Raw genomic sequence first — 22,447 nt, forward strand, 5'->3', positions numbered from 1 at the left:
ACTGGTAAACGACGAGTGACCAGCGCTGTATTCATACATTGCTCGGTGCAGTACTGTTGCCTGCGCCAGCACTTTTACCTTCAAAACATCAGTTTTAATAACTTTCTAACAACAGAACGTTAAACTGTCTGATAGAGGAAATGGTTACGAACAAGGTTGTTGTGGCATACGCCCTTTCTAAAAGTAACCATAGAAAAAGTTAAGTAACGCTTGTTACGTACGATGCGAAAATAAATGAGAATAAACTGTCAGCAGGACTGACACATTCGGTTAGACAGCCGACGAGTTCAGACGTGAGTTTTTATACAATAGTGAAAAAAGAAAATCTTTCCTCTTTTGGTGCGTTGGAGTCTTTGGATCCTGGAGTTTTGGCGTTTCCCGAGTGGTGGTCGACAGAGGCTAATTTTGGCCTCTATGCGGTTAAGTTCCGGTATTTTTACTTAGGTGAGTCACAGTGCTCCCGGGGTGAAACCCCCTATGTTAAGGATCAGAGCGATCCCTCAGTGTGGGTTGTAAAAACCCAAATTAAAAGATTATTATAATCATACATTAAATATCCTATTTTATAACTGGCGACGAGGATCAAAGTTAGCGATAAATTCGACGCTTTTCATTGCGGGTTTTATTTTTCTCTTTGTGTGATTCAATTGTTTCGGTGGCGTTGCTACACAATTGCTGCAAAGCAAAAAAGTCGCCAGCGGCTATCTGGCAGCTAATTGCAAAATTTTGGAATTCTATGATCCAAAGAAACAAATTGTGATAATTTCTGATGCGTCCGGCTATGGCCTAGGGGGAGTGATGGCACATATTGTGGATGGGGTTGAAAGACCAATATGTTTCACATCATTCTCCTTGAATTCAGCCCAGCGGAATTACTTTATGCTTCATCTAGAAGCGTTGACCCTGGTATCAACAATAAAAAAGTTTCATAAATATCTGTATGGCCAAAAATTTGTAGTTTTCACAGATCATAAACCGTTGGTTAATATTTTTGGGAAAGAAGGCAAGAACGCAATATTCGTTACAAGATTACAGCGATATATTCTGGAAATGTCCATTTACGATTTGATATAAGGTACAGGCCCTCTTCTAAAATGGGAAACGCAGACTTCTGTTCGCGATTTCCATTATCAGAAGCGGTGCCAAAACAATTAGACGAGGAAATAATAAAACATATAAATTTTAGCAAGGAACTCCCTATTAATTCAACGCAGATAGCCAGTATGACTAAGAAAGATGACTTCTTAATGGAAATATTTAAATATATAAGAAATGGTTGGCCAAAGAAAGTTGATAAAAAAATTTTTAAGGTTTTTTTCAATCAGCATGAGTTAGAGATTATGGACGAATGCTTGTTATATCAAGATAGGGTGGTAATGCCATCGCAAATGCGAAGCCGAATTTTAAAATTATTACATGCCAATCATATTGGTATGATTAAAATGAAGCAACTGGCTAGACGTTCTGTCTATTGGTACGGAATAAATAGGGATATTGAAAATTATGTAACCAGCTGTGATATTTGCTGTAGTATGGCGATAATGCCTAAATCAAAAGTAGAATCCAAATGGATTCCTACTTATAAACCCTTCAGTAGAGTGCACATAGATTTTTTTTACTTTGAGCATCGTACTTTTCTACTAATAGTCGATAGCTTTTCCAAATGGATTGAAGTTGAATATATGAAGGAGGGTACTGATTCGGAAAAGGTTCTTAGAAAACTAGTAGCGTTTTTTTGCAAGGTTCGGGTTACCAGATGTGCTGGTATCGGAGGCCCCCCGTTTAATTCTATGGTTTTGTCAACTTTTTAGAAAGGCAAGGAATAAAGGTGCTTAAAAGTCCGCCTTATAATCCATCAAGTAATGGTCAAGCGGAAAGATCGGTGAGAACAATTAAAGAGGTTTTAAAGAAGTTTCTAATGGAACCTGAAACCAAAGAATTAAACTGGGAGGATCAAATTAACTTGTTTCTATATACTTTTAGAAACACCTGTTTGACAAATGACGGAGGTTTTCCGTCTGAAAGAATTTTTAATTATTTTCCTAAAACAATTTTAGATTTAATAAACCCAAAAAAACATTATAAACGACAAATGTCGTTACCATGCCCTCCAAGTGATGAAAATTCATCAGGTCGTACTAATGTGAGGGAAATCCCTACAGATGTTACGACTGAAAATACTAACGATAATTTTAACAACCTGATGGAGGGTGATGTGGTGTGGTACAAGAATAACAAACCACATAACCACATGCGTTGGTCAAAGGCAATTTTTTTAAAGCGTTATTCTAAAAATACATTCCAGATTACGATTGGAAACGTGCCTATAATGGCCCACCGAAGTCAAATTAAAATACAAAAGAGGAGGCCTAATGGATCAAAGCTGGTGCTGATACGAAGACCGATCGAAGGATCGGACATTCTAGGACAACGAACAAGCATAGAAGAGGAGCAGGACTGCAGAGGTTTTCCTGACAGCGAATTGGCCTCTAGATCCAGAAAAAGAAAATTATCGATGGAAACTTCGGGAGCCGAGTTAAGGCGATCGAAGAGATTAAAGCATACTAAAGTTTACAAAGACTATGTTTATAAAATTTGGCAAATGTCTAAATAGATTGAAAAATCTTTCGATTTTTTTATTCATTAAGTTCGTCAAAAGACGTTTGTAAAATTGTTAAAATGAAGTTTTTTTTAAAAAGGAATTGCTGTGGCATACGCCCTTTCTAGAAGTAACCATAGAAAAAATTAATAGCGAATTTCTTTATTCCACCAGCTCACCTCGTTTTGACCTGGAAGCGCACTAACTGCTGTCAAAACCCTTCTCTATTCGCTCGATTTTGACCCAGTTTTGACCTGCCGTGCTGCCCGAAGCGCACTGTAAAATTTGTCAGCTTCAACCCACCACCGCACGTGCTAAGTTCGTAAACAATTATCTGGCATCTCTTTCTTACTTGCGTCTTAAATGGCGATGACGTTTTATTATTCCTCGGCAGTTTTGCCCGCACACAGTGGAATAAAAAAATTCACTATAAGTAACGCTTTTTTTTTTCTTCACAAATAATAAGTAACGCTTGTTACGTACGATGCGAACATAAATGAGAATAAACTGTCAGCAGGACTGACACTTTCGGTTAGACACAATGACCATAGAAGAGAGGTGAGGAGGAGAGTGAATTTTTCTAGTATTAGTAAATGCTTCAAATGTAAACAACTAGACGAACTCAATGGGAAACCCAAATAGCTACGTCACTATTTGGCATCAACTATGGGCGGAGAGGGGCGATCAGAGAAACGCGTGCAAGTGTTAGTAAGTTTCCTCCTCACCTCTCTTTTATACTCATTGGGTGAGACAGCCTACGAGTTCAGACGTGAGTTTTTATTCAATAGTGAAAAAAGAGAATCTTTCCTCTTTTGGTGCGTTGGAGTCTTTGGATCCTGGAGTTTTGGCGTTTCCCGAGTGGTGGTCGACAGAGGCTAATTTTGGCCTCTATGCGGTTGAGTTCCGGTATCTTTACTCAGGTGAGTTTCAGTGCTCCCGGGGTGAAACCCCCTATGTTAAGGATCAGAGCGATCCCTCAGTGTGGGTTGTAAAAACCCAAATTAAAAGATTATTATAATCATACATAAAATATCCTATTTTATAGTTGTTAATACCTAAGACAAAACGCGACAGCTGGTCACCGTTACATTCAACCAATTTGAACCGGCTGCTGATTGGCGGAATCCGATAACGCAATCGTCACGTAGAAAATACAACGAAGTTACTTTTCACTGTAAAGTAGTGATGCTGGAGGTTCATAATTTTGCTAATATAATTGTTCATAAATAATGATGCAAAAGTATGCAAGGTACACGATATTACCGAGTAATGTATTTCACTGTTATAACTTTAAAAATGCATTGATTAATCGTTTTTTACTATTTCGGTTGAAGTCCAAGAAACTTAGGAACGAAAAATTTGGGTACCAAGAAACTTAGGAAGAAAAAATTTGATAGTAGAAGTATGCTTTATTGAACATAAAATAATAAATAAAAATTGAGTATTATTCGCATATATATTGCAATTTTAAATTGTTCTATTTTCATTGACCTGCAGAAATTGTTAAAAATAATCATTCTGGCATCAACGGTATGGAACGTTAAAAAAAATTTCGACGGGGATGACGGCCGTTACTAAAAGAAGAATAAGAAGCCAGCTGTCGCGTCTTGTCTTAGGTAGCGAATGGTGTACGACTTGATAAAAAAGCAGACACGGGGTGAGGAAACGTTTTTTCACTTCGGAGGATTGGAGACGAAACATCACTAGGCAACAGGAAGAAACTTTTCCTTATTTGTTTATGTTTCACTTCTAATCAGGAAAATAAATTTCTCAGTTTTGATTAGCTTATGAGACGCTTTTTAGAGCACAAATTTGAAAAGTGAGGTATGTAGCATTGTCATATTTGCATTTAAAATGCATCTAAATGATATATCTAATAAAGCAAAAGATGGTAAAGCAGTGGATGGTAATAAACAAACGATAAATTATCGATTAACAACCTTGGTTACGAACTTCTCGAAAAAACTTCACGTTCAAGATACAAAACAGTCTTGGCTCATGGAAGCAAACATTAGTTGACCTATTGGGACAAGGAGTTTCTGTCAATTTATTTTTGTTACTACTATACAGGTTATCACAGCAGGCAGTTGGTGTCTACTCATGAAGTCTGTGTCAGGCGTGCTCGCATGTGATTGGTACATTGTTCGTGAAAATTCGACCTTGAACTTGTATTCAATTTTCACTGTTTAACAATGAAGTGTTAATGATAACAAAATTGTCCATCATTTTATCAATCCAACGACATATTGATTATTGTAATCCATCATGTGGTTACATCCAGTGTTGTTAGTCTCACTAGTCAGCAGCATACAACACCTTATGTGAGGTTCTCGGTGTCGCCGCTTTCTCATAGTAGAGAATTCTCCATTCATGCTATTTCTCGTTTTTTCCTGCTTTCTTTCTTACTCCCGAGATCATATGCACACAATCTCGTCTACTCTTCTCGTGTGTACTCGTGTATACCTACTCCCCAACTCGCGAGAACAACCAGCCGAAGACAATTGATTCAAGATGCTTTGCGATGGTTGCAGATGGAAAAAATATGACTACTTCGGCAGCGGTTCGCTTCGGCTGGTTTTGTATTAGACCGCTGTAAAAAACTTACCGAAGCAGTTCGATACTCTACGCGTTGCCCCACTGTCGGCTGTCGGTGCATGTCGGGAAGAAAGCATTTTCGTTTTCGAGCATAGTTTTTCAAGCACTCCTCCTAGTCAAGCCATTTTAGTCGAGTACTCCTACTCACTAGCAAGAACTCGCATACTCTTTTACGGTAGCTGAGTAGCAATAGGAAAAAGTTTGTTCGTGTCCGTGCATGCTTGCTGCTACTCAGGGGAATGCATGAAGAAGAAAGAGTATCTCCAAAGCGTGTGTGCAAAAGACTTGAGAAGCGTAGCATATGTCTCGTTCTCAAGCAGAAAGGAGAAGAAAGGTTTCGCTTCTCGCTCGATTTGCAACGCTGGTTACATCATTATAACCGTTTGAAATCTTTCATTCCAACTTTACACCTTGGTTTTAGTTTCCGCAGAATGTATCTCAATATAGCGCGGTTAGACGTAGTCCTACGTCAAAAAAAACTCGACAGGATATTCACAGCGCCCTCTCAGAATTTAACGAAACTTTGTCTCATACTAACAAATGGTGAGTTGACAACCTGGAAGGAGCGTCAAACATAGCTTCGGCCCTCACAAGTTCCTATCTCACACCTCCGCGAGTCATATGATTACACTAGACTAGTTGGTGTTGCCTGGGCAATGTTGTCATCCGACAATAGCTAAGTGAGAAGGTGCGACGCGATCATTGGCGCGTAAACCATACTCCGGCGGTAGAGGAAATGCTTCGCCAACCTGAGCGTCTGTTCACCAAGATGGTGCGGCTCAAAACAGCGTCTGATCTCCATGTTAGGAGCGGCTGATCAACGTCCTGGTGGCAGCGTGGGACTCTAAACAGAGCTGACACGATGGTCCCCCGGCGAGACAGGGGGTTGAGGAAGGCCCAACAAGCCGCCCCGGAAAACAACATGTTACAAACAACGTAAGAGATAATACGGATCGGAACAATCGGCATAGACCTAGGCAACGAAATACGATTGGACTACGATTGGAAACTTGGGACATGGAACTGCAAATCGCTCTGCTTTCCAGGATGCGACAGGGTAATCCATGACGAGCTACATCCACGCAACTTCGAAGTCGTAGCGCTGCAGGAACTTTGTTGGACAGGACAGAAGGTATGGAGAAGCGGGCACCGGGCGGCTACTTTCTACCAGAGCTGTGGCACAACCAGCGCGCTGGGAACCGGCTTCATAGTACTGGGTAAGATGCGCCAACGCGTGATGGGGTGGCAGCCGATCAACGCAAGGATGTGCAAGTTGAGGATAAAGGGCCGGTTCTTCAACTACAGCATCATCAACGTGCACTGCCCACATGAAGGAAGACCCGACGACGAGAAGGAAGCGTTCTACGCGCAGCTGGAGCACGTCTACGATAGCTGCCCGCGACGGGACGTGAAAATCGTTATTGGGGACATGAATGCTAAGGTAGGCCGGGAGGCAATGTACAGACCGGTAATCGGACCAGATAGCCTGCATGCCGTGTCTAATGATAACGGCCATCGGTGCGTAAACTTTGCGGCCTCCCGTGGTATGGTAGTCCGAAATACCTTCTTCCCCCGCAAAGATATCCACAAATCCACCTGGAGATCACCCGACCAACAGACAGAGAACCAAATCGACCACGTTCTAATCGACGGCAGGTTCTTCTCCGACATCATCAACGTTCGCACCTACCGCAGTGCGAATATAGATTCGGACCACTACCTAGTAGCTGTGTGCATGCGCTCAAAACTATCGACGGTGTATAACACCCGCCGAAGTCGAACGCCGCGACCAATTACTGAGCAACTGCGGGACGCCGAGGCTGCACAGGAATACGCGCAGCAGCTGGAGGCAGTGCTACCTACGGAAGAGCAGCTCGGCGCAGCTACCCTTGAAGATGGCTGGAAAAGCATCCGATCCGCCATAGGTAGCACTGCTGTAGCGCTACTAGGTACAAGGGCCCCAAATCATAGAAATGACTGGTTTGACGGCGAATGCAAACGGTTAGTCGAGGAGAAGAATGCAGCACGGGCGAGAATGCTGCAACACCGCACGAGAGCGAACGTGGAACGATACCGACAGGCACGGAACAGCCAAAACTCAGTCCTCCGAAGGAAGAAGCGCCAGCAAGATTACCGAGATCGCGTAGCGATGGAAGAGCTGTACCAAGCTAACGACACTCGAAAGTTCTACGAGAAGCTGAACAGCTCCCGCAAAGGCTTCGTGCCGCAAGCCGATATGTGCAGGAGCTTGGACGGCCACCACGGATCAGATATTTGCGGTTCGGCAGGTTATGCAGAAATGCCGCGAATATAACGTGCCCACACATCATTTGTTCATCGATTTCAAATCGGCGTACGACACAATCGATCGGGACAAGCTATGGCAAATTATGCACGACTACGGTTTTCCGGACAAACTGACGCGGTTGGTCAAAGCGACGATGGATCGAGTGATGTGTGTAGTTCGTGTTTCGGGGGCACTATCGAACCCCTTCGAAACCCGAAGAGGGCTGAAGCAAGGTGATGGTCTCTCGTGCCTACTGTTCAACATTGCCCTGGAAGGTGTCATTAGAAGAGCGGGGATTAACACGAGTGGCACGATTTTCCAAAAGTCGGTCCAACTGTTTGGTTTCGCCGACGATATTGACATTGTGGCTCGGACCTTTGTGAAGATGGCGGATACGTACAAAGGCTGAAGCCAAACGGATTGGACTGGTCATCAATGTATCGAAGACGAAGTACAAGAAAGGAAGAGGGTTCACGTGAAGACAGTAACAGTATCAGTAACCTCCCACCTCGAGTTCAAATTGGTGGTGATGAAATCGAGGTGGTCGATGAGTTCGTGTACCTGGGCTCACTGGTAACTGCCGACAACGATACCAGCAGAGAAATTCAACGGCGCATTATGGCAGGAAATCGTGCATACTTTGGTCTCCGGAAGACGCTTCGATCGAGTAGAATTCGCCGCCGCACCAAGTTAACCATCTACAAGACGCTGATCAGACCGGTAGTCCTCTACGGGCATGAGACATGGACTATGCTTGTGGAGGACCAACGCGCCCTTGCGGTGTTCGAGCGGAAGGTGCTGCGTACCATTTTCGGTGGACTGCAGATGGAAAACGGAGTGTGGAGAAGGCGAATGAACCACGAACTGCAGGAGCTGCTTGGGAAGCCATCTATCGTCCACACCGCTAAGATAGGCAGGTTGCGGTGGGCTGGGCATGTTGTAAGGATGTCAGACGACAGCCCGGTAAAGATGGTTCATGAAACCAATCCGTCAGGGACGAGACGGAGAGGTGCATAGCGGGCAAGGTGGATCGATCAGGTGGAAGACGACCTGCGGACTCTACGCAGGCTGCAGACCTGGCGAACTGCAGCCATGGACCGAGTGGAATGGAGACGACTCTTACGTACAGCAAAGGCCACACCACGGCTTGGGACTGTTTGGTAAGGTAAGTAAGTTGTTTTGTACTAAACTGAGCAGTGTTTTTATCAAATTCAAATTCCTGCACCCAACTTGGGAAGTTTTAATATAAGAAACAAAATAAATAATAATTATTGGAGTATTGTGCCGTGTCAAATAAATGTTGTGAAAAAAATCACAGGAGGGTTGTGTGCAAAGCCACGACCGCAAGGTTGAAGTAGAATACTTTTACACAGCTCTACTTACGGCTATAAATTAACCTACGGCCGGCGTATCGGTTCGCGCCGCTTATCGCGTTTAGCCTGGCAGAGGCCTAATGCGCACGGCCAACACAATAGAAAGGTGTTTTCACATTGAAAATTAGACACGGCTTTACTGGAGTAAGTGTTGACAAATGCATCTACCGCTAATACCGCCGCTATCGTACGAAAAATGACGCGCGTCTAAGAACACCCGAACTGTTTCGTTGTGCCGCTTCCATTTACTTCCTTATTACATCGGCCTTAGGGAAGTACCGGCTGCACCTACCGCTGAGGCTGTTACCATACTGCTACTGGTACCCAAAGCTATTAACTCTTCAAATTAAGTGTTTTATTTGTCCTCAAAAGAACAATCGTTCAATTCCATATCGGATATGATGCAATCGCATCTCTGTAATATTACCGACAGTAATATTCTTCTGAACAAAATGATCCTACTTTTCCATTAGAGGAAGTGCCGGCTGATGTACCGCAAAAATCTCGCCCGATCGCTCGCGATGGCGTTCAGCCTGGCAGAGGCCTGAGACGTGGTGACCAACCACAGGGCAAGTGATTTGTTTAATTTGAAGGCAGCCACAGGCGCGACCCGCTGCTATCCTCTGTTACTGCTGAGTGCCGATATCTGCTGTTACTGCTGTCAACGTTGTGGACGGTCCATTCAGTTCACCTTCCGACTAATGAATGTAGCTAGTTTTCCCAGAAACACTCTTTTATAGCCGAAGGGTGCTACGTAATAGACCACGCCTTTCAGTTCAAATTTACCATTTCCTTATGTTCTTTAGACGAATTATTCCACAATTCGAATTTGATTTTTGTATCCAGCGAATAAACACCGATGGTGCTCTCACACACGCAACGGTTTTAACCCCTATCTTATTGCGGTTTGTAACATCAAGCGATTTCGTTTGCTCGCTGTTGCGTGTTGCATCATGTCGCAACTGGGAGACGACGAAATTCTGTAACTGCTGATTGATTGAATCGACATCATATTAGCCCTGCATAGTCGAACTAACTATATATGTGGTCCCCGTGGCTCTGTGGTTAGAGATGTCAGTCGGCTAGCTCTCCCACACGGTTGTGATATCGGGTTCGATTCCCGATCAAGTCGAGGATCTGGAAATTTTCTCGACTCAGCACTGGGGCACGGTGTATCGTTGTACTTATCATACACATGCAAAATGTGCCAAAAACAATATCGATAACGAATTCTCTCAACTAACCTAGTTGATCGAGACCGCTATTAGCCCCAAGGCTAAGCGTGCGATATTGTGTTATAGTCGAACTAACTGTCTTTGTGAATGCGTTCTAACAGGGCAGTTTATTATTCAATGTCGGTTATGCTGATCGCAGCCTTTGCGCTGCCCCTACAGTCGGGGGTTTACTAAATAAAGTAAAAGTAAAAATTAGACAACTACAACAGAATTTGATTGCATCCCGCACAGAATGTCTGCTTGTGTTGATGCCAGAAAATTATTAACCTTCAATTATCTGTTTATTTGCCTTGAAAAAAGCATTTTGCGGTACAAAATCGGTTACTGATTACAACTATTGAGCTGCCCTAACATTGGGGGAATTAAGATACACGGACAACATGCACTATGAAAGCTATTTTACATTCAGTGAATTCGACGGGTGCGACAGATTTAAATTGCTAGGATGCAACAAAGAATGCTTGCTTGCGTTGACAAAAATTATTAACTTTCAATGACTTGTTCATTTGCCTTGGAAAAGGCATTTTGATTTCCAAAATTGGATTTCCTGATGGCAATCTTCATGCTGCCCCAACACGGGGAGAATAATGGCTGTCTGGCGACACACGCTGAGAAAAACCGCGCTGCTCCTGAGACGTGGTGACCAACCACAGGGCTAGTGCTGCTGCTAAGGAAGGACGACTGCTGTTGTCGCTGTCTAGAACTATTATGAGCGGCTTCGGCTGAAACAGGCTCTTATATAGGCCAAAAAGCATGTTTTCAATTGCAAGGTATATGATTCTGTCGACCGTGCTTGGGAAGCAATCATATAACGACTAATCAGAGGTCGAATTTTTCGTTTTTACAAGGCTTGACTGTTTTCAATAGTACAATAGTGTGAATGATTAAATTACAATTATCTTATTTTGGGAAGAATCTTAGAAGATTTTCCAATCTATTGCTGCAAGAACGAAGGAAATCCATCGAATACTAACCGATTTATTAGCATTTGAAATTGGACATATTTTTCACTTTTTTCGGTTTTAGATTTTCATTTCACATCCCTATGTAGCTGAACTTCCTGAGAGAAGTATTCTACTTCAAAAAAATAAAAAATAATAATTGAGTTAATTTTGGCGTATACCGAAAGAGGTTGATTGCGATTCTTTACTCCTCTCAGTCACTTGTGATGAAATGATAGCAAATGAACTCTATGTAAACATAGGTCGAATAGATACTCAAATCCCGCTTAAAATGCTCAAGTAAATCTTCAACAGTAGTCTTTTGAGCCATAAGTAATTGGAAAATCTAAGTCTCATCTGTAAAATACCTACTGGGTTGACGTTGAATGCAAGTTACGTCAAAACGCAATCCTGCCGCATATGCTGTCTGCCTTGCAGCAATTTGGACGTTTAAGTCCTTACATTGTGATCACGACAGTAGAATTATACTTGGATTTCTATACCACAAGTTAAATTTGACTGAAATTAATTTATTTTACATAGAAACTTCAATATATTAATAGCAGTACAACACCCGAACGGTCAATAATGCCAGATATGCTTAGCAACTCTGTAACGTTCTTTGAATTCCGAGTTAGGAAATTTCACAGTTTCAATCACTTATATTGTACGGTCCAACTGTTACACTAAAATTCAATAACGAACCTGTACTTCTTCAAATCTATCAATTTATGATTTATTGACATCCAAAAAATAGCAAATGACACATATAAATGCTACGAACTACATTCACTTTGACTGCCATGCATTCCTAGCTGTTTAGTTACGCTCTTCGTTAATGCCTGTTCTTATCACACTTATATAATAAATTTAGTATCTTTGACTTTTCGCACTACTTTTGCACAAGAGCTGTTAATTTGACTCCCAGCTTTACCGTGCACATTTAACTGGTAACCAACTTTTGAAGCTGTTCGCTGATCTCCACCGAATCGATATCCTTTTTAGCCTCTTTCGGCCCCCCGTGTGTGGTCGCATTTGGCAGTGGTCGGGCACAAACTTTTTTGTGCAGAAACCAGTGCAAACGTTGGCACTCTCGATCGCAGTACTGCACCTCTTTGCATTTGGAGCATTTTTTGTCCGGTTTCTCCTCACCACATGAACTGCAGTAGGAAATCGTATCCTGAAATACACGTTGACCATTGATGGCCGATTTCACAATCTCTAAAGCACTGGCAGGATTTTCCTTACTAGCAAGCTGAGTTACCACTTGTCGAAAAATAGTACACTCTCGAAAAGGGAACTCTCGCACACACTCGCGAATTGTTGCTTCAATATATTCTAAAGAACCATCTTTTCCTGAAATAACGAGACGTTAAATATCGACAGTAAAACATACTATAACTTTTAACAATTTACCAGGTTTCAAAACACGTTTAGCAAACAGTTCCACAAAATCGGTCTTCTGATCTTTGCCGCTACCGCCTCCGTCCTTACGTGCTAGGAAAAAATCACGACATTTGGCGATTTCGCTAACGAAGTATCCCAAATAGTGATACTTGAACGCCATCACCTCGTTAACCTCCGTTCGACGTTTCATTTCCCGCTCCATCATTTCCTCCAGAACACTTTTGATACGTTTCAGGTCATCAACAAATAGCCCATACTTTTGCAAATTTAGCGCAATACGTACAGGATGAATGTTAACTTGCATGACAAACTTGTGAAATCCATCAAGATGGACTGCTGAAAAAAGGGGTTGGGATCCTTGCGTCTTAGTGAAACACTCAATTTCTATAATCGGAACAAAATTGTTGATAGTCGCGACAACTTGATGATTAGCAACGAATGCCGCCATCTGCGCCGCAGTCCTTCCAACCGAATTAAGAGCACCGGCTTTCGCTCCCGCCAACAGCAACTTGAGACACACATCAACACTACCGGATAAAGCTCCAAAATGCAGTGCCGTGTAATTATACTCATGTTTGCTAGAATTAACATCGGCACCTTGATCTAGCAACAACTGGACCGCTTCTTTGTTGCCTTTATAGGATGCATGCTGCAGCGGTGTCATACCATTCTCGTCCACGAAATCCACATTCTGTTTGTATTGCGCTAAGGCTAGTTTTAATTCGCTGATTTCGTTCTTGGAAATTCGGTCGAATATTGTCTTTTGTTCTGTTGATAGTACCACTTTTTGTACTTGCGGAGGAGCATCTTGAATGCGTTCTTCCGTCGGGCTACCCGATTGCGTCGCTGCAGGATCATTTGCTGACATTTTGACTGACTTTCAATGCAACAGATTGAAATAATACACGAGCAAATGAAATTTTACAATTTTACGAAATTTGTGTAACTACGATAGCTTTAAAGTAAACATGCGCTTTCAAGCCCACTTCACTGCTTTAGATCGGATCGAATCGAACCGAATTTTGACAGCTGACATTAATAGTGTGTACTAAAACCATGTGTTATTAACAAAAGGTGGGATGCTCGATTTGCCGAGCTGGAGAACATTCGTACATTACGTAACGCAGAATTTTGCAATCTTCAGCGTTGAACAGGCTTTATTTTTTATTCACACAACATTTATTTGACACCGCACAATACACATTGATGTTTTTTTACGGAGCCAACTATAACAACAATAGGCTATTTTCGCTGCAGCACTACTCTGCAACTCGCTAGAGAGCCCAGTGACGCGAAGAATCATAGCGTAGTTATTATTTTACAATCATGTCTTGGTATGCCACATATGTTTTGTTGTCTTGGCTATGAAAGATGTGCTTCTTAAAAATACTGCAGATATTTAATTTGTCTTCAATATTTTGAGTGCATGATTAATTTCACACAAAGCATGATTAATTTCACACGAAGCAGTTCTAATGTTTATGATTGAATTGACAAAATTTTACGATTAGAAAACAACCAAAACTATAAGAAAATAATAGTATCGCATATTCTGAGACATTTTGTATTATATTCAAATACTACAAAATTCACTGGAAAATCCTTATTTGACGAGCGACTCGTCGCTTTCGATTTTTCTCTGCATGGACAATATCTGTACCATAAGCAGCTAGCTGGCATCTCTATCTTAATTGCTGGCCCACCTGACAGGTACTATGTTATGCGTATGAAAAATGGCGATGATATGCTGTCTTGTTTACACACACGCTGAGCTGTTGCGAGATACGAAAACGTCAAACCTGATACAAAAACGTCAATGTCGGTCAGATTGTTTTCATTATTTTTCTGTTTAGGTTGGGGCTCAGCCCTTGTGCTTCTTAAGTAGACACAGTGGATCTGGTTATCATCCAAAAAAGTAATGTAATCTAAGTAAAAAACTCTTTATAATTTATATATGAGCTCGAAAATAAAGGATATTCCCAAGAAACAATTTGGAAGCTGTTATGAGAGCAAATGTGGAACAAAAGCAGTGTTGAAGCAATCGATGCTGAATAAACAACACGTTGAACTATTTGTTGAACAAACGTTGCAGCATTCTTTGTTAATGTACTTATTCAACAGTGGAACTTTAGCTTAACAGAAGTTGTCCAAACGTTTGCAAGTGATTACCAGCAGCACTAATAAATATGTGCTTCGTTGAAGCACTTTAAAAGTCTCCATTCATCAGTAGCGATCTCGCCCAAAAAAAAGCTATTTGAACGTTTCAAACGGCAACTCCGCAACTATTATTGTGCACGTGTTGTTCAAATGCTGCATACATGCGTTTGAAGTCTTTCAAAGAGCAATTCTTTAGCTCTTATAGACGCGAACACTAGATCACCGGTTTTATAAAACATCCTCCTGAACGCGTCATATAGTTGATTTATTGCAGTATAAACATTTTTTTAAACCACTAAAAGATTTAGCAACTTTTGTATTTCAAATCAACGTCAGTGATGCCCCGAAAGATTTTTTTATTCTCGGAAACCGAGGAACTCTATGAAAATTTGAACACCATTTTACAGTTATTGAATAACTTTGATTAGACAACAGTCAAACAACAACTGAAATGGAAAATAGAAAATTTCTGTTCAATGGTTGAAATTTTCCGGCACACAGTTGTCTAGAAACGGCGAAGAGGGTTTTAAACAGCAACATCAGAATGTCTTGACATCAGAAACACTTGTTAAACCAGCGTTGAATAGATGCACCGCAAAAAGTTTATTAGGCTACTGTTCTGTATGTGTTCGACCTGTCGAATAAAATATCAATGAAACATTTGCTAAGCCGTTGCTCGACTGTTGAAATGCTCTTGTTAAATGCTTGTTTAACCTTGTTTAAAAGTAGTGTTTACAAACCTTTGTTTCGCGCATTAGAACATACCTATGCAGCTCACGCTGAATAGTAGCCTAAAAAAAAGGTTTAATCGACATTGATTCAGCTTTTTCAGCACAAAGAAATGCAAAAATGGAGCTCGAATTTTTTGTTAAAGTTATTTTTATTAGCTTTATTAGTTTTTTACTTGTGGAAATGATATGGGTGATTTTCTAATTTGTATTAAAAGGCAACAAAAACTATCTTTTGCTGGGCTTCTGTTGAGATTCGAACTTGTGATCCATTGCTTGGCTGCCATCGATGAATTCATGTGAGCTAATCTTTAATATGACGTGTGCAGTGTGTAAAGTGAATATGCTTCTAAACGTTCTGGTCTAGTAAATGTTGAACAGCCATCATATAACTACTGGAATAAAAGCTTGTTGCACGCTGCAGTTGCTGCTTGCAAACAATGGTTATGTTAAATCAACCGGTAAGCTTTGTTTAGAGGTGCGTGCAAGAAGCTTATATTCCAACAGATATACAATGCCTGTTCAACATTTATTAGATCAGAACGTTTAGAAGCAAATTCACTTTTAACACAGCACACGTCATATTACAGATTAGCTCACATGCATTCATCAATGGCAGCCAAGCAATGGATCACAAGTTCGAATCTTATCAGGGATCTAACAAAAAAGATGGTTTAAAAAAAGGGTGGCGTGTGACGATGTTGCCTTCCGATATAAAATAAAATTTACCCGTAGTATTTCCAAGTAAAATAACTAATGAAGTTATTAATGAGAATTATAATAAAAAATATTACCACAAATAAATATGGTTCAACTAATTTCTTTGAACTTTATTTTTACATATAGTTTGTGCTAAAATAGCTGAATAAATACCGACTAAAGGTTTTTTCCACGCTACTATTCAGCGTGAGCTGCATTAGTATATTCTAATACGCAAAACAAATGTTTTCAAACATTATTATTAAACACGCATTTAACAAGAGTATTTCAACAGTCGAGCAAAGATTTAACAAATGTTTAATAAATATTTTTTTGAACACATACAGAACAGTAGGCTAATAAATGTTTAATGTATTCAACGCTGGTATAACAAGTGTTGAATACAATATTCTGCTGTTGTTGCTCAAAACCCTCTTCGCCGTTCCTAAACAACTGTGTGTCAGATAATTTCTCTAAATTCACCTGAACAACCATTCAACAGAAGTTTTTTATTTTCCATTTCGGTTATTGTTCAACTTTTGCCTGGTAAAAGTGATCGAGTAAATGTTTAGGCAACAATAATTCACAGAAATAATTGTTACTTGGGTTATTTTTACATGCAAGTAATGTTCACCGAAAATAGATCCCCAACAAATAATTTTGTTGATTCACAGCTCGGTTCACAGCTTATTTAGCTATTAACAAGCTGGTTTTGGGTAGTTTAAGAAGCCGTTATTCAACAAAACTGTTTGTTGGGCCGCATTCTAATCCCAAATGCCTTTTTCATGCCAATAAACTAACCCAATCAATCTATCATGTTGACCCACATCGACTTTTATTAGAACCCACAGTATTTAAATTAGCCAATCTTATTCCCTAGATAAGTAAACTAGTAGCAGGACAAATTTCACTGCCGTTGAAACGAAAATGAAAATAGTTGGTACGTGGCCCAACTATTAAGCACCCAATCAACAAACACGAAATGACCGAAACACTAGCCGAAACACCAAGTGTATGAAAAAATCTTTAGATTAGTTTTTCTTACACTTTAATTGTATGCACTCAGGTTAGCGTGTAAAACACTCCGACATATTTTTCATGTGCCAAAAAGCCAGTGATGTGATTAGACCAAAACAACATCTGCAAAAAGTTTGCAAAATTTCGGTTGATGCGAAAAAAGTCGCTAGTATTATTAATTATACACCTAACAAATATTTAATCCATGTGAAATGTCGTTAGCATAAGATTCTTTACTGAAGTAACTATACGTTTAAGCGGGTGTAATCTTAAATCAAGGCCTTAGATGTGCAACTAATAAAAGTGAGTCAGAATATCGATCTGTCTGAAAATGTGAACTACCTAATATTTTTTTCTTTTTCGCCTAGCAAAACAGTAAAATACGTGTATTGAATAAGTTCATTACCCAACGTCTCGTAGCTAGCTGGCAATGCCGAGTACTCTTCTATTTGCTAACAGCAATGAGGGCCGAGTGTACGCCCTATCAACTGCCGGGTCAGCCTGGCGGGAGTTTCTTTATCTAGGACTAGAGTTCAAACGAATTTCAGTGGTTCCACACTTTATGTGGGCCATTGGCGGTGATCGACAAGTGTACGTCCATGTGCACGGCTTGGACATTCCAATACGAATTAAGGAAGAAACATACGAAAATGAGCGATGGCTCCCAATTGAAGGGTTTTCCAGCAGATTGCTTCCCACCGATCGTTATCATTTTTCGAATGCCGACGGAACGGTAGATAGAAACATTGATAAGATTCGATTACCCTCAATGGCTTGGCAATGGGAAGGTGAATGGCAACTTGATCTCAGTTTAGACGGACAACCGTTGGATCATGACGGTTGGACATATGCCATTGATTTTCCATCTACCTATCACCCGCAGAAAAATTGGAAATCATGTGTGAGACGACGGAAGTGGGTACGTTTTCGAAGATACTGTGCATTGAATTCTTGGTGCGCAGTAGCACCGTTGCACAAAGATCCCACCCAAGAGCCATTTATAGATGTAGCAATTAATGGAACTAATGTCCCTGGAGCAGCACCTGGTCTTTTGCTTGTTTGGGCAGTTACGGCTCATGGAAGGATTATGTTTAGAACGGGGGTAAGCACTACGGCACCGGAAGGTCTACGCTGGACGTCAGTTACGACACCATCCGGATGTGAAGTAGCACAAATAGCTGTTGGGCCCACGGGTTTAGTTTGGGCCTCGTTATACAATGGAAGAGCTATAGTGCGAACCGGAGTTACGCGGGATTCTCCAATGGGTACCACTTGGTTGGAGGTAAAACCGCCTGGACCGAATTTGAAAATAATTCAGGTGTCGGTAGGAACTAATTCTGTTTGGTGTGTGACTAACGATAACCATGTTTGGTTTCGAAGAGGAGTTCATGGAGAAGCGTCCGGCATTAGTGAAGATGCAGCTATTGGCAGTGGTTGGGTCGAGATGGTTGGAAATATTTCGTATATTTCGGTTGCTCCAAATGATCAGGTTTTTGCCGTTGGATCTGAAGATCGAGCACTTTACTTTCGCTCTGGAGTATCTAGCTCGGATCTAACAGGGAAAAAATGGCGCCTAATACAACTTCCCCTGCAGATGAGTCGTACTTCTAGCAACTTTTCTCTTTCCAGTCGTCGGAGTGGAAGTGAATCTCCTTCAACCAAACATCGCAGCTTGAACAGTTTATATAAAGAAAAATTGCAACAAGAAAATTGCTCTCTTGTAGAGAATAGCGATGAAACGTCCCGATCCGCGCCAACTATTAATCCAAAGAATCGCCCGGAACTGTGGCACAAGCCTGAAGTTTCCCCCGATGCAGTCGCCACTGCAACCAAGTTAGAATCGCAGCACGTCGGAAGCTTGGTTGAGAAAAAAGTGACCAGAAATTTGTCCAGTGAAACAGTCGTTGCTTCCAGCGCTCCGTTGAATGAGGTTTACGAAATTTCTGGAAAACAGTTAAAAAATTCTCGTGCATGGAGCCCAGTTCGAAGTGTCGGATCGGTTGTTGGAACCGAAGCACATCCGGAGTCTGATTCGAGTGTTTTTGAAGGAGAAAGTTCCAGGGACTCGGGCGTTTTCGGAGAATATGAAGATCACGGAGGATCACAAAACTGGGCTGAATGTGAAGTGCTATGGATCGGCTGTGCGGCTGGTGCCGTCTGTGTGGACCCAACTCAGTTGCCTAGCTGGTTCAATGACGCATTTGCGAATGCGACTCAGGAGGAACTTGCTCAACCGTGGCGTTTGAAAATCCTGGATGATTTGAAACAGCGACCTCCCGGCCCATTAGAGAGCAGTGAATTTGCAGTTTACGAGAAAGCTATAGAAATGTCATCATGGGTAAAATCGGGTGAAGCTCGGGCAGCCAAGTCGGGGCACCCTTTCGAGGACTGTCTGATTGAGTTGGAATGGGTTAATAATCAGGGTTCTGGTCCGGACTCTGGAACATTAACTATTTTGAATCCTGATGGCATAACTACAAAGGTGTGTAGGTTGCATTTTTATATATATTTGTTAAATTCGAGCGCTGAAAGCTTCTAAACTTTTTTTTTTAAAAGTTGTTAAAACATGAAACAAATTTTGATTTCAGATGCAATTCTCTCTTTCGGAAATAACGTGCATCATGTGCTGCAGTGAGCCTGGTTCGCCCAGGTTAGCTATTCATGCCCCTCGATTACCGCCCGGATCATCCCCGATCAAGGTGCAGTTCAGTGGAGACACTGATCTGGAAGACTGGATATCTCATCTAACTTCTGTGTGCTGCCAAATAAACGAGGTTCACGGTAAACCGTCGTCTCGTTCGATGTGGATCACTTCCAACATGGGTGATGTTTTTGTGTTCGACCCAACTAACCTGGAAGCCTCACAATGGCAACCAGAGGACGGTATCTTCCAACAAAAAATTGACGTTTCGGCTGCCGAAACGCCATATTTAACATCTCTGTATAATGGGATGACTAGAGGATCACGTCTGGTGATATCAGGTTTTGTGTACGACGATGCTGATCAAATTCGATTCGACCTGCAAAGCCATCCGACAGTTCGATTAAGACACAAGATGGAATCACAGAGAAATATTCCACTGCACGTAAATCCACGTTTCAACGAAAAAATTACCGTATTTAACTCGATGGAAGCATCCCACTGGAACGAGGATGAAATAAGAAATAGGGATATGCTGTTTTCGCCAGGAGCGGAGTTCAAACTCGAAATAAGGTTTGTTAGTAGTTTTCTCTTTTGAATTTATAATATTTAGAAATGTTTGTAGAACTGATCGCGATGGTTTCTCCATTACCGTTAACAACCAGAACTACCCGAAGTTCAAGTATCGAAATGGGCTGACCCCGGATGCTATTTATAGCTTGTACAGCAGTGGTCGTGTTAAGATTTTGAATATTGTTTATGAGAGCCCCAAGTTGATATTGCCATTGCGAGATGTTTTCTGGCGTCAGATCGGAGGGCATCTACGTCGGGTTCAGCCGTGTAAAGCGGGAGTCGTATGGGGTATCGGGTATGACAATACAGCATGGGTTTATACTGGCGGTTGGGGTGGAGCTTTTCTTAAGGGCTTGGAGACGAGTAATCAAGGGATTAACACAATGACAGATACCCATAATTATTACATTTATGAGAACCAACGGTGGAATCCACTATCAGGTTTTTCAACGACAGGTTTACCAACGGATCGACATATGTGGAGTGATGTTACGGGTAAACATAAGCGAAGCAAGGAACACACCAAACTATTGTCCATGCACTGGCAGTGGGTGATCGATTGGTTGGTAGACTTTCATAATCCAGGTGGTGTCGATCGTGATGGATGGCAATATGCAGTTGATTTCCCAGCCAGTTACCATGCAAAAAAGCAGTTCACAGATTATGTTCGTCGAAGACGCTGGTACAGAAAATGTCGTCTTACAACAACCGGACCATGGCAGGAGGTTGGCAACGCTAAAATCATGGATGTATCGCTGCAACCAGATAGTGATGAAATAGATTGCAGTATTACAGTGTGGGCAGTTGCCGCAAACGGAGATGTACTCTACCGTAGAGGCGTAAGTCAGTCACAACCTGCGGTTAGTATTTCAATTCTGTTTAGTTTGCCTCATATTGTATCTAACATTTACTAATAATCAATAGGGCACTGGGTGGGAGCACGTAGCTTGTGATCAGCCATTAGTAAGCATAAGTTGTTATGTGAATAAGGTATGGGCAATCGGTAAGAATGGCTCCGCATTCTGGCGTTGTGGAATCTCTAGTGAGAATCCGCTCGGAAGTAAATGGCAGCCTGTCGAACCGCCAGGTGGAGTCACATTCAAACAGATTTCGGTCGGAAAGGCAGGCATTTGGACGGTTGACACGGCGGGTCGATTATCGGTGCGGAAGGAATTTACCCCCACATTCCCCGAGGGTAGTCACTGGCAGCTGCTATCCAATATACAGAACGATCCCCCTCATTACGAAGGGAACGTTGGATTTAAAAATGTTTCTGTTGGAGAACATGTTTACGCCGTATCTCAATCGGGATATATTTGTAAGAGAAGTGGAATAAGTGCAGAGAATCCCGCTGGGACCGGATGGGATCTGGGGATACAGGTGAGCTTTTCTAGCACGTGTTGGTTTTTTTTTCAATTTTTGCATTTTTTTTAGGGAAACTGGCACTACGTGTGCGTAAACGGATTCCTCAATTAAAAGTGAAAACCAAAGAAAGAGGAATTTGTGTCCAAGTGTTCTCATCTAATATGTGTTATTATGTTGGTCGAACAAATTATCGTATTTATATTCGTATCCACTTTTATGCTACGATCTGCATATAATTAGTTATATCACGCACGTGTAACAAAGGTTTGAACTATGAGAAAGATTGAAGTTGGGCATGATAATGTGAAATAAACGATTCTTGCGTGACATAGCTAATGGATTGCATCCTAAATCTAAAAATATGCTTTCGTATATTCGTCTACTAGCTAACAACGTGGAATGCCTAGAATCTAAATTTGTTACATCAGTGCCATATAAATCACTTACTGTTTTCAATAAATGAGAGTCGTAGGTGTAAGTCTGCGATAAGTTCTTCCCTTTTCACTGACCTTTTAGGGACCATCCATTAATGATGTCACGCAGTTAGGGGGAGGGGGAAGGGTGTTTCCATTATTGTGACATTTCTAGATAAACATTTCAAAAGGTCCTATCTGCTTTTGTCGTTTTTCCGTAGCGTCTTTTCATTTTGGTAATGGCTCAGCTCTAGTAACTCTCCCAAGCGTGGTTTTCGTTCAGAGGGCTAGAGCGATCCTTCCGCTATCAACTTGTGCAAATAACGTATGAAAAGGTGTTTAATAAGTTGTGGTGATTGAATGAAAGCAGACATGTCTAAACCCACCACACCACCCTTCAGTGCGTTTACAAAACGA

At 41.5% G+C, this 22,447-nt stretch overlaps 2 protein-coding genes across 3 annotated transcripts; one reads left to right on the plus strand and one right to left on the minus strand.

Moving 5' to 3' along the window:
- Positions 1-11,619: 11,619 nt before the first annotated feature.
- LOC129724908 (ankyrin repeat and MYND domain-containing protein 2) lies at positions 11,620-13,443 on the minus strand. The gene is made up of 2 exons (XM_055680187.1): positions 12,447-13,443; positions 11,620-12,386 (listed from the first exon to the last, which is right to left on the minus strand). Exons 1-2 carry the CDS (start codon positions 13,303-13,305, stop codon positions 11,974-11,976), a joined length of 1,272 nt encoding a protein of 423 aa, XP_055536162.1. The 5' UTR covers positions 13,306-13,443; the 3' UTR covers positions 11,620-11,973.
- A 3,672-nt stretch (positions 13,444-17,115) lies between these two features.
- LOC129724903 (tectonin beta-propeller repeat-containing protein) lies at positions 17,116-22,095 on the plus strand. 2 transcript variants are annotated; one of them, XM_055680180.1, is made up of 6 exons: positions 17,116-17,341; positions 17,407-19,520; positions 19,627-20,252; positions 20,305-21,112; positions 21,177-21,632; positions 21,687-22,095. In XM_055680180.1, the coding sequence occupies exons 2-6, from the start codon at positions 17,469-17,471 to the stop codon at positions 21,726-21,728; spliced, it is 3,984 nt and encodes a 1,327-aa protein (XP_055536155.1). In that variant the 5' UTR covers positions 17,116-17,341; positions 17,407-17,468; the 3' UTR covers positions 21,729-22,095. The 2 variants fall into 2 exon arrangements, with proteins under 2 accessions (XP_055536155.1, XP_055536156.1); XM_055680181.1 differs by having other exon boundaries at positions 17,415-19,520.
- Positions 22,096-22,447: the final 352 nt, after the last annotated feature.

This window comes from Wyeomyia smithii, chromosome 2, assembly GCF_029784165.1.
Source record: "Wyeomyia smithii strain HCP4-BCI-WySm-NY-G18 chromosome 2, ASM2978416v1, whole genome shotgun sequence".
NCBI classification, from domain to species: domain Eukaryota; kingdom Metazoa; phylum Arthropoda; class Insecta; order Diptera; family Culicidae; genus Wyeomyia; species Wyeomyia smithii.

What these genes read in the sequence shown, in the direction of transcription:
- LOC129724908 (XM_055680187.1), bottom strand. Translation starts at nt 13,305, where the DNA reads ATGTCAGCAAATGATCCTGCAGCGACGCAATCGGGTAGCCCGACGGAA. An exon ending in TAAACGTGTTTTGAAACCTG is followed by an intron (nt 12,387 to 12,446) that starts GTAAATTGTTAA and finishes TCGTTATTTCAG; the next exon opens with GAAAAGATGGTTCTTTAGAA.
- LOC129724903 (XM_055680180.1), top strand. Translation starts at nt 17,469, where the DNA reads ATGCCGAGTACTCTTCTATTTGCTAACAGCAATGAGGGCCGAGTGTAC. An exon ending in GAGTTCAAACTCGAAATAAG is followed by an intron (nt 20,253 to 20,304) that starts GTTTGTTAGTAG and finishes AAATGTTTGTAG; the next exon opens with AACTGATCGCGATGGTTTCT. An exon ending in GATGGGATCTGGGGATACAG is followed by an intron (nt 21,633 to 21,686) that starts GTGAGCTTTTCT and finishes CATTTTTTTTAG; the next exon opens with GGAAACTGGCACTACGTGTG.